Below are 12,678 nucleotides of genomic sequence, written 5' to 3'. Positions count from 1 at the left end.
ACCCTGCTGGGCCTTTTTGAACTGGCTAAGAAAGAAAGAAAGACAGACAGAAGTCAACAAAGAGAACAGATCCATCCTGATCTGTGCAGCTTATCCCCATTGCCTGCTGAAATACAAAGATGATGTAGGGTCATGAGCAGAATTCTAGAATTGGAGCAGTTATCCTGGATATCAGACAACTCTGTGGGATATGCTTTGATCACCCCCCAACGTTTTTCCACCTGTTGAGACAAACCCAGGAATCTGAGAACAGTGGAAGCACTGCAAGGTTCTAGGATCAAGCAACAAATATTCCATTAGGCTCAGGAATTAACCCTGGCTTTCTAATAGCAAGGTCACTAGTAAATCTACTCCAGATACAATAGTGTAGCACCTTTCCCAGCCAGCAGCAGCTTTTTGAGCAGACTATTAATATGAATACTATGCAGCCCTCTACACCATTTGAAGCTTATTTACAACCATTCTTCTCATATGCTAATTAGTGACATCAGATCTTCAAAGAGAGGGGAGAGAATTCACTTCTCTTGCCAGCATATCCTTGGCAAACTCTGTCCCTTGAAACAAGTTTTCTGTGAGGGATTGCAGCCAAAGAGAGAGAATGCTGGAGAAGGCAGAATGATGTGAAAAGAATGCCAGCAATTTTATAGGGAGACAGACCAAGCTGCTAGTAATATAGAGGTTGTTACGTTTTTCACAATATGTTATTCAATCAAGCAAACGTAAGGATAGATGGTTAGGCACTCAAAAGTCAGAAAGTTCCAGGATTAAAAGGTAACACTTTCCACCCTTAAATTTACCATCTTGTGTTTTGAGATCATTAATTAAATCATTAAATTATACATTATATTGCTTTTTTACAATTTAAACATGCACAACATTTGATCATAGCCAAAAGCCCAAGAAGCAATTCAAATAAAGAAAATGCAAATCATTTATTTACAACAAGATTCCTGAACCTGTGAGATGGTCACATTTTCCAGGCTGAAAACCAAACACAAAAAAAGCCAACAGAAAAATCTAAAATCCTGTCAGGACTAACGATTGCCAAGGGAGGTGAGCAAAGTAGCATGCTTTCCCATCTACTGCCTCTGCTTCATCCTTGGGTGGCTCCTGGTCAGCAGCACAGCAGGTTCCTCAGCCAGGGTCCCTGCCTTCCATGCCCCTGCACTGGCTGCGGAGGCCATGTGTGGTTCTGAAGGCTACAAGCCTGGAGAGAGAGGATACTTGGAGCACACACAGCCTGTCCTGCAAAGAGGCACCTCGCATTGGCTGAAACCTGGCCAATGGGAGCTACAAGATTGTGCTGGGCTCGCAGCATTGAGAGTTGCTATGAGAAGGTGCAGGAGCAGGGCATGCAGGGAGCCTGGCTGAGGCTTCCAAAGGCTAGATCCGGCAGCTTGGTAGGCCGGACCCAGATAGCAGGCCGTATTTTGCCCACCTCTGCCCTATCTCAAAAAAGCTGCATTCGAATTGTAAAAGGTACAGAGAAGGGCAACAAAAATGATTAGGGGTCTGGAACAGTTTTTATATATGGAGAGATAAATATGACTAGGACTTTTCAACTTGAACTAGAGACTACTGTGACACTCTGATCCTCAGAGTAGCATCTTGGAATCCCCTTATTCACCTTTGTAATATAATTATTATATGTTTCATACAAAGCATGCCTTGTTGAGATATCATTTTAAGTATTAATCTGTTGGACATTAATATCTTGTTGGACTGTATGTACTATCATTGTATATGAATGTGATGGAGTGGACCAGTTCCAGGGCTCCCTGCTGGAGGCTTTTTATATGCAACTGGAAATCCACAGGTACTGTAAGCACTTTCTTAAGATGGACTAACCTGGCAGCATATGAAGTGTCCAATAGTTTGATGTTGTTGTAAATAGTAAATGTTTGGCACATACATATGCTCTTTTTCATCCTCAAATCAGTTTATGAACATTAACTAATCTGTCAGCACAACACTCCTAAAAGATGGCAGTGTGCTGACCCTGTACTCTAAGATAAAGTAGGTCTCTGCTTGTAACAGACATGTTTTGATTCATCAGTTTGGATGGAAGGAGGTTACAAAACCATTAAAGGCTACCTTTAGTGCATCACATCTCATTCACACAGCCCTGCTTTCCAGAGATGGGGGACACAAAGCATACCTATTTCCCTTGCACGTCTCGACTTAGCCCCAGTGATGACAAGTGCACTTGGATTGCCAGTATCAGACCTGCAAACCAGCAATGTCTTGAGACCACTCCACAGAAAAATACTCACCTTTAACCTTGCATTTGTTGTGTAGGGAGCCACAGACCATCATAATCATATAGGGATGTAAGAGTTTAAACTGTGAATGGATAAGCTGATGGTTATCAGTTCCTGTTACTATTTAAACTCTTCTGGGGAGCTCAGGTGGGCAGCTGCCAGTCCCCTGGGGCCCTGAAGCCTGAAGGGCTAGCAGCAGCTCAGAACCCATGGACCCCATTTAACCAATAGAATTCCCATCATTTACACAGTTAATACTTGAACTTTTTTTATATCCCTATAATCATATAGATGGCACTGGTCTCACTATCATCCTGCAACTTTCACATCTGTACTTGAACCTTATCTTTTTGTGGAAATTTTAGAGCCACTCTGATCTTTCCAGGTCTGTGTGATGATGAGGACCCACCATGCTGTGCTAGTTGTCCTGCAACCCATACATGTCTACACAGAAATTGGAGCATTCATCATTGCTGTCCTGTCTGCCATGAGTGAACCCTCTCCAAGTCCCTTCTGCATCTCAGAAAGTGCTCCTGAAACGCTGTCCAGCATCTGGCCTAACATCAATTCTGGTATATAAAACATTCACCCAAAAACAGCACGTCTAATGGATACATAGCCTGATCCTGGGCTGGAAGAAACAGTAGTAAGGAGTGTGCAGGACTGGAAATGCCTCAGCTTAAGAGTAGTAGGCTAAAACCACTTTTGAGCAAAGAAAAGTCCGTTATAAATGCAGTCATTGAGGTTCAGTTTGGTTTCTTTTTAAGTCGAAACTTAGGACAGACAAGTTGTCCTACAACACGAACCAATTCCTACAGAAATTCAAGCTAGTGAGGCATTAAGACCCCTGGGATACGCCCCCAGAAATCCTACAATTAAACATGTACAGCTGCAATGTTAGTATGAATGAGAATATGCTGTTTATGGCACATGTGGCTCTGCAGTGTGGAGTAGTGGATATAGGCATGGCTGAAACATGACCCAGGACGTAGGTGCACAGGGTAGTGTAGCCATAGTTTAGTGCAGTGTTTCTCAAACTGTGTGAGACATCTCCAGGGGCTCTGTGAGGTTGACAAACTGAAAACATCGATAGGTACAACACATACAATCAGTGGACAGCTGGGGCTCCGGATAAGTACAACACATACAATCAGTGGACCGCTGGGGCTCTGCATAAGTACAACACATACAATCAGTGGACCGCTGGGGCTCTGCATAAGTACAACACATACAATCAGTGGACTGCTAAGGCTCTGCATAAGTACAACAGATACAATCAGTGGACCGCTGGGGCACCGCATACATTTTTACACATGTAAAGGGCTCTGGAGCCCAAAAAATTTGAGAACCGCTGGTTTAGTGAATTGCCCAACATCACACTGGAAGTAGATGAAGCACAGAAAAGAACATGATCTCCCAAATTCTAGGCTACTATCCTAACCATTGGAACCATCTTTCCTTTTTTCACTTCTGCCATCAGAACTACCTGCGATTTTAAAAATGATGTATGGCATTGTGCTAGAGAGAGTCAGACCTCTTAGCCACCAACATTATTCTTTCCATTGGCCAACTGAATCCCTAGCAGCACCTAATTACATTCATCCCTTATGTGTTAATTTCCTTCCCTACCTTCGTCCTACTTCTCTTCTATTTTTTGCCTTCTGTCTTATAAGTTTTCAGCTTATCCAGTCACAAGTCTCTCCTCTGAACATTGCTTTATAAAGAAAACATCTCCTCCCCCATGGTTTACCCCAGTTCTGGTAAAGTTTGCCTGATCTCAGAGGTACAACTACACAATAGGGATGTTAAATATCAGTTAATTGAATAGTCGAGTAACTTCATGAATTCTTATAGGTTAGTTGACTATTCTGTAGTCCCCGGCAGTGGGGCTGGCAGTCACTGTATCAGAGGCAGCAGTGCAGTGTGTTAGGCGGGAGCAAGTCCACAATGGGAGCCAGTTTAAAAACCAGTTTTCCTTGTGGACCGGCTGCCTGTTGCCCAGTGCTGCTGCCTCTGATAAACAGGCAGAAGTGTGGGGTGGCAGCAGTCCCTGTCTAAGATGGGTCTGAGCTCCCAGAACCAGCATGAGCTGGAACTGAGCCAAGCTGCCTGCCTGCCTGGCTCCTAATACACTTTCAATGACGAGCTGCAGCAGGAGTAGGTTCTGGACAACGTGCAAGCCAGAACTCAGCTGGGCTGCTAGACACCCTGCTAAAAATTTTACTGGCAAGGGTAGGAGGAGGGAAATGCATGTAGTCTGTAGCATTAACTGATTAGCTTTTGCTAATCAGTTAATTGACTATACTATTATATCCCTACTACGCAGCATTTTAAAATCCACAGCAGTGAGTCTCAGAGCATGGATCTACAGACTTGGGGTTGAGAAGCTGTGTAGAAATTTGGGCTTAGGCGCTGAGGCTTAGGGACTGGATTGGGCAGGGCAGACATACCCAGAGTAACTAATAAGACCGGGGAGTGTGCCTGTAATTTTCCTGCAACTCAACTGCAAGTAACAGACACAAGCCGTACTTTCATATCTCTGTCTATTCCAGTTTGTTTAGTTTTGACTTAAAAGGAAACAGATTAGATCTCAAGGACTATTATGTATAATAGACTTTTCTTTACTCAAAAAGGGCTTCTAATACCATTTGAATAACTGTTAAAATAGGAGATTTTCCCTTTAAATGACTAAACCAAAAAAAACTGTTCATCTTTTAAAATTACAAATGCTTCAGTCATTTCCCCTCTCTTTTTAGGTGTATTTAACAAAGGGTTAAAATATTTTTACAGAGGAAAGTCAGCTGAAACTGTGAAAATCCCTAGCTACAACTGTTTTATGTTGTTACAGTATAGCTGGGTTTTTATTAGCACACTGGTCCTGTGGGGCCCAACTTGTAGGACATTATTTGGTGGTTTCAGCTTCGGCCTTCTGAGCCAAAATTATAGTTTCAGAGCCCATTTGATTCAATAAGAGTAGCATCTTCTACCCTTAGGCATTGATAAAATGAAGCATGTCAAGTCTAAGTGACATGCCCAAAGTTGCAGAGAGCTTCAAGATTAGAATACAGGAATTCTTAACTTCCACTCCTTTGCTCATTCCACTTTTTACCATCCCGTTGCACAAAAGGTGGAAAAGTTGACATCTTGGGCTTCTGATAAAGAATATCTGTCTCACAGATGTAGGCAGCAGCTATCTACACTTTGTCTCACTTTGCATAGACTGCATTTATCCAAGTATGTCCTCACTGAAAACAAATACTCCTCAGAGCATGCTATCTTTAGTCTATGTTGAGCTCTCCTCCACTACAACAAGAACACAAAACACAGTGAGCTAGCAATGCAGAAAACAAGCACAGTTCTTCCAATTAGGCTAGACTAAGGGAAATGGAAGCAGAATAACCCTTACTTTTTAGTGCAGGTATGTAACAGAGAGGGACTGTTTCCCTTAGGAACCATGTCGAATTGCTGCATCTGCTAAAGCTGGCAGTGTTCATTATCTGAGAAATAGCTGGATAGCATTTAACTGGAATTTTTCCCATAACATTACTTCTGCAGGCTTTCCACAGATGTCTTAACTGGGCTCCCAAAGGAAATAGCTCAAGAGATTATAACTTGATCTAAACACCATCAGCAGCGAGGTGTTAAACTCCTCTTTTTTAATGTGGTACAGTGGGGCATTCTCCTTTGTTTCCAATGGTAAACTGCTACTGTAAAACTGTAAACTAGAGGAAAGTTCACCAGGGGAAGAAAACCATCTTAGCGATGTCTCTTGTTCAAGATTTATTTATGAAGGTTATAGGAGAATGCAAAAAGAAAAGAATTTAGTATTATCAGAAAGACTTTCCCTGCTTGGGATTCAGTATGGTACTATGAATCAGGGGTATTCTCCCCCTCTGTTTCCTAGGGAGTCATTCCTATTGAGAAACACTGGTCTAAATGGTCTGTGAAACCACTTTGAGAAACCTGGCCATGCTGGTTAGTGTACTTTCTGGTGCCATGACTATGGAGCCTCGTAGCTCCTACTGGCCAGGCTTCAAATGGTAAACCAGAGCCAATAGGAGCTACAAGGCTTCATGGTCACGGTGCTGGTAAGTAAACGAGCCGGCACAGCCAGTTAACAGGTGAAACACTGTGTGACGGGAACAGAGTACTCTGCATTGAAGGGAAGAGAGGGGGCTAAGACTCTCTGGGCAGAGGAAGTCCCACCCCTTTTTGCAGACTGGGCATGCTCCAAGTGCTGGAGCAGTATAAGAGGCAGCAGAGCAGCTCAGTCAGGGCGGACCGCCAGAGGGGAAGGAGCCCTTGAGCCACCCCTGGAGCAGCCACAGCCCCAGCCCCCCCAGCAGCAGCGACCCCAGCAGCAGCCGGTTCAGCCTCGACCAGGGAGGCCATCCACAAGAGTTGGACACACTGAGCAATGCCCCGAGAGCTGAGCGGCATGCCAGGGATGGTAGGAAGTGGCCCAGGGTGGAGGACTTTCCTCTGGGAGCTCAGTGCACTTCAGCAGGAATCCCCATTGAGCAGGCAGTGAAAATCCTCCACTGCCAACAGGGCCCTTGGCTGGGACCCAGAGGAGCAGGAGGGCTCAGGTCTCCTTACCCTCCCACCTCCCGGTACCCTGCTCCCTGACAGCCTGAGAAGACTTACCTGTGGACTAGGCCTCTGGCCAGAGTAACTCCGAGAGAAGAGTGTGTTTGTGACTAGGCCTGTAGGGCTATATTTACCTTGGTTAGAGGGAATTTTATTTTGGGACTAGGCCTGCAGGGCTGTATTTACCCTGTTTAAAGGGAATTGTACTTTGAGATTACCCCCGGAGGGCCACATTTGCCCTGCGAAAAAAGGACATTGACCCCGACTTTGGGACGTCCCTGCCTTCGAGGGGTCCGGCCCCTCCACACACTGGTATAGACCTCCCACAATCTCCTATCCAAAGGGAGGAGGAGCTGGAATAAGTACATTGTTCTCCAAATTGTGTGTCTGCTTGCTATCAGAGTACCTTTCCAGTAATTCAGAAGAGGCTCCAACAGGTATGGTACCCACACCTGCTATTGCTTAGTTGTATCAGTGCAGCTGCTGTGCCAGATAATAAATGTCTCTTTACAGACTTTACAAATCCCATCTAAAAGTTTGGCATTGAACCTGATTTTCTAAGTAAGCAGGTCTGCACTACACATTCAGCTTAGGCTCTAGGCTTTCTACATCTTGTAATTAAGAGAAATTACTCAGACGACGGTTATTTGGGGAATAGACCTATTTAGGAATTTTTTGCCTAGTCCCTAATTTACGTGAGACACAGCAAGTGAACTGGCCCTAACAGGAAGGGAAAACAATGTTTTATAAGTTTGTCTCTTGAGAACAATTGTGCCTTAATGAGACTACGCTTCTACAAGGTAGGAATGGAAGGATTTTACACAAGGAATTGTTCTGGTTTTACAATGAAGGAAGAGACATAAACAAGCAGGTAGCTAATCAGCATTCATAGTACTTGTTTCTTTGGGCTCCCTTAGAAAGGGGAATTTATCACCAACCTTCATAGGGAGGTGGACAGAAACAGTGTGCCCACACCTTCACCAGGAACAACAGAGGTTGAAAACCGCATTCTCCTGGATTTAATTTTTCAAAAAGTAAATAAATCTTGTTCTGTTCTTCCAAATTGTGGAAGAAAACAAGCCTTCACTCTGCATTGTGTTTAAGCAACAAGTAGCCAGAGGCAGTTTATTCGAGCAATATTGCAAGGGAAGACATCCATAAGCGGATCTTCAAATACAAAACAATTAAAAGCCAATATATATACCTTTCTATTACATATAACATTAAACAATTACTTCCCTGCCTACTCAGTTCCCATCGGACACTGTCTTATCTCAAGGCTCTCACTGAGGTAAGCATTCCACTCTTATCAATATGGGAGAGACTGAAAGGCGAAGTGGAAAATATCGTGCTATAATTAAATAAATCATGCAGCCCTATAACACAAGATGTTTTGCAGAGAAGAAAGGAGCGCTTCTGCCCAACCCTGGGTAGAAAGCTTCTCTAATTAAAAGTTTCATCAGTGTACAAGAATAAAGGGTTTTAGAGGTTATAGCTCACAGGTGGTTTCTTGCTCAAATGTCTGAGATTTTATGTCATGCTAGTTCCCACTGAGGACACTTAAATCAATTTGTTCCACAAATAGGTTCAGAAGAACATGGACTACATATGTCAAATTCAGAACACTAACACGTGTTATCATTGCTAATTAGGGGCTCCCCTCTGCCTGAGCAGAAGCTGTTTTTAAAAAACTATTATTTACACTAAATTTTAATTGACTGCCCTAGTCTCTTCAAGATCTTCTACTAGATCATCAATATGGTATCTGAATGCCTTCTGCTTCCTGAGCCAATTTAGTTCCTTAATTCTCTTTAATTTCACTTCACCTGCCACTGCCTTCAGGGCGAAACCACTCAAATGCATCAGAAGCTCCAACGATTCCCCTCATGTCCACACTTTGCCGTTTTAGTAAATGAAATGCAGCAGACAGAGTTACAGATATGCAAGGCTGATAGAATATCTCCTCGAATGGATTGCACTTGGGACACAGGCTAGAGATTTTCTGAAAAGATTTAGGTAAGCACCAATTTCCTACTGAGCACTTCTAATACCAACATCTAAAAGAATAATTTTGGAACAGGAGATTGCTCCTGAAGATCTCATAGCCGACCAGGGAGGGGAATATAGTATCTTCCTCATCTTGCAGAAGGTGGCCTCTTCCCCATGCCCACTGTTCCTTTTCTAATTTCAAGCTCAAGAGATTTTTTTGCAGAGAATCATGGAACAGCAGAAAATATTACTTCATTCTGTATGACAACTTCCATACAAAATACACAGAAAGGATCTTAAATAATGCCATACACCAGACAGCAATCAAAATGGTTACCTTTTGTAACTGTTGTTACTCAAGATGTGTTGCTCATGTCCATTCCAAGCAAGTGTATGCGTGCTGCGTGCACAGTCATCAGAAGGCTTTCCCATAGCAGAACCTGTCAGTCAGCTGTGGAGCCCCTTCGAATGTCAAGGTGTTCAGAAGGACAAGATCTAAATTCAGGCCACACCCAGCCTTTTTAACTAAGGTGGCTTCAGATTTTCAGAATTTCAGGATATTTTTCTACTTATTTTACCTGAAATCTAATAACTCCAACAAGGAACGCGCTCTTCACTCCCTTGACGTTTGGCGTGACTTGGCCTTTTATCTGGAGCATAAACCATTCAGGATGTCCACCCAGCTGTTTGGATTGATGACAGACTGGAAGAAAGGCCTCCCAATTACCTCTCAGAGAATCTCTTAGTGGATCACAATCTGCATTAGGACTTGTTATGATCTTGCCAAGATCCCAGCTTCTTCGCTGACTTCCCATTCTACACTGGTGCAAGTGTCTTCCATCACATTATTGACATATGTACCAATCCAGGATATTTACAAGGCAGCAACTTGGTCAGTACACTATCCATTTGCATGTGAGAGATGATGCTCTTTCAGAAGAGCAGTGCTTCATTCGGCAACTCAGTGATCTCTGACCCCTACACCAGATAATTGCTTAGGAGTCACCTACTTGGAATTGATATAAGCAATCACTCAAAGACCCACCCACCTCCCCTCTGCCAGAGTCTTCTGGGAAAAAAAGGAAGTGAACGGTGGGAAGGTTGGCTGTGGTGTATATACAGTGCCATAATGGTGCTCCTCCAGAGGGCTCCACAGCTGACCTATGAGTACTACTAGGGGAAAAACCTTCCAACAACTGTGTATGCAACACACACACTTGAAGAAGAAATATACAATACAAAAAGCAAAAGTATAAGGTAACAAATATATTTAAAAGTGTTACATCATAGTGTGCCTCTCCCTTGTTGTTGGCCCTAAGAGTCATTAGCATGGAGAAAACAGATTTAAAGATAAGACATGGAGACAGATAAGGATAATTCTCTTCTCAGCACTGACATGGCCCTCAACAGCACTGACATGGCCCTCAACAGCCATTTAGGAGCCAAAAGATGTCTTGGAAAGGACTTTACAGAGGGTTTCTTACAACTCTTTGCCCTTTTGAAAAGCATACTGAAGGAAGAGAACAGCTTTCATCTCCTCCTCCACATCTGTTGGTATGTCTGCTACTGAAGGGGTTGGTCTAGGCCATCAAAAAAAGATGCTCAAGTTCCATAATAATTATTGCAGCTAATTCTTCAAATAACCTCCAATGGATGGTTTTGTTTGTGCAACTATGGTGCACATTACCCATAACACCTTCCCATAGGTTGTGGGAGATATCTGCTGAGACCATTCAGTGAGGCATGGAGTTTTCAGATTTATGGTACAGATTGTACAATCCAAAATGTATTTTACTCCACGGAACTTCCCCATATTTTGGATGTACTAACTCTCCAGACCACAGCACAGTTGTTTAATGCTGTGTCTCAGGAATCTTTAACTAAAAAATTCATTCCAGGGGGTTTGAATAAGAATGCTGTCATGGGGATTGGAAACTTCTCAAAAGACCACAAAACAAACGAATGGATAATAAACAGCCATTGAATGTTAGGGAAGTGCCTAGTGGAGAAGAATATTGCTGAAGTGATCAATGTAGAGAGAAAGTCTTATTTAATACAGTAATTCCTCTCTTAATACGTGCCCGCTTAACACGTTTTCATGATAGCAAGATTTTTTGGGGGGGAGGGGACGTTTTTCGAACACCACGACCGTCCCTGCAATAACGTGATTTTCCCGACCGGCCGGCCGGTCGCCAGCAGCTGCATGGGGCTTCCCTTGCCTTCCTGCAAAGCAGCAGCGGTTCGCCGCGCCATTCCCTGGCGACCCCCTCTGGCTGGATGCCTCGCTCCCTCTCCTCCACCCCCTGCTTGCAGCCGGCAATTGGGTTTCCCCAGCTGGCTGGTCACCAGAAGCTATGCGGGGCTTCCCCTGCCTCCTTGCAAAGAGGTGGAGGTTCGCCGCTCTCCCCGTGTATTAAACTGACAATTGAATAGAGCTACACTGACCAAATCGGTTTGATAAGTGCTTCAGGAAAGGAATAGCACCTAATAAGGCATAGTCTATTTGACTCATTTGATAATGTTGCTAGATCACAAACTGAAATGAACCCGGTCATATTTCCTTTAATGTGTGGAATTCCATTTTTATGCATCTCAGCAATTTTTTATAGTTGGCAATCCCATATGAAACACACCCAGCACATCACTATAAAAGAAAACCCTTTTTTGTTCAGGGTTTAGCAACCAAAATCTCTTCAAAGGGTAATGTAGCCCAAGGTCCAGTGTGTTTCAGCAGCAGACCTGGGAACTACAAGTTGTGGATCACAAACTGCGGCATGTTGGGAGAACTTCCTGGTTCCTGCCAGGATATAACCTCTACCTCCAGCAGGGTCTCAGCAAGGACTGTGCTAGAAGCAGCACACAGGCTGCATGCTGAGAGAAGGGGCTGCTGAACTGTTTTCTTCTTTTATGTTTTTTACAGAATAAGCCTGATCCTGGTGATTTGTCAGAGTGGGTCTGGTTTGAGGTGCAGTCACACATACACAACGCAGAGCACACCAAGCAGCCTCAGGCCAAGCCCCTCCCCCCCCCCACAGTGGTGTAAGAAGTCACAAGCTTCCCCTATGCTGAATAACCTCACACTGGGCTAGCCAACAGGAGGGGTTACAGTAACATCACCTGTTTCACCTATTGCTAACCACCCTTTCACAACACTCATGAATGACATTATTAGATAACACTACCTTATTAGTTACAATCTACATCCCAGCACTATCAAAAAGTTATTCCAGTGCCTGGTGGAGATAAGTTTGTGAATATGGAAGAGCTGGCAGAAGTTAAACCCCAACATGCTACTATGGTGGTATTTTTCTTGGTGGAGGATATATGTCCATAAACTATGAACAGAGTTTGCCACTTACGGTGGCTTTAATCCTACATGCTGTCACTAGTCTCTCATGATGATGGATTTTGGAACACTTACCTCCATTTTTACCCACTGTGCGGAAGCATTTCCAGAAGGTCTGTAGGAAGGATGCCCTATTGTGGGGGGTGGCTTGGATGAAACTGAATTCTCGGAACAAAACGTGAGTTCCTTGGTGCACACTGTTAAAACTGCAGAAATAAAATCAAAATGAAAGTCAAATGTGGTCTTAGATGTGGAAGAAAACACTCTCTCACATAGGTAAATGATCCCAGCTGTTACAAACAACAAGGAAACCACAGGCAAAGTTACATGTTGTGAAACAAATCTCTAAACCATACCACAGTTCACATACATCAGTTTTCTAGACAGAAGTCTAGCTGCATGAACTGGATCTCAAATTCTCAAATCTGTGATTCATGGGCTCTTTAAACTTAAGACAAATTCATTCTAAAATATCCACAGATTCCAAGTGCC

The 12,678-nt window shown here is 43.5% G+C and overlaps 1 protein-coding gene across 7 annotated transcripts in view; it reads right to left on the bottom strand.

The window, feature by feature from the left end:
- CSTPP1 (centriolar satellite-associated tubulin polyglutamylase complex regulator 1) overlaps positions 1 to 12,678 on the bottom strand; it is a 121,813-nt gene that overhangs the window by 52,984 nt on the left and 56,151 nt on the right. For all 7 annotated transcript variants that reach the window (XM_006135342.4, XM_075927617.1, XM_006135343.4 and 4 more), the window contains one exon: positions 12,262 to 12,392. In XM_006135342.4, coding sequence (XP_006135404.2) covers positions 12,262 to 12,392 — 131 coding nt within the window. The remainder of the gene's footprint in view (positions 1 to 12,261; positions 12,393 to 12,678) is intronic.

Source organism: Pelodiscus sinensis, chromosome 4 (genome assembly GCF_049634645.1).
Source record: "Pelodiscus sinensis isolate JC-2024 chromosome 4, ASM4963464v1, whole genome shotgun sequence".
Taxonomy (NCBI): Eukaryota; Metazoa; Chordata; order Testudines; family Trionychidae; genus Pelodiscus; species Pelodiscus sinensis.
Note: the sequence above shows the minus strand (reverse complement) of the source record. Positions and strands in the feature narration are given on the sequence as shown.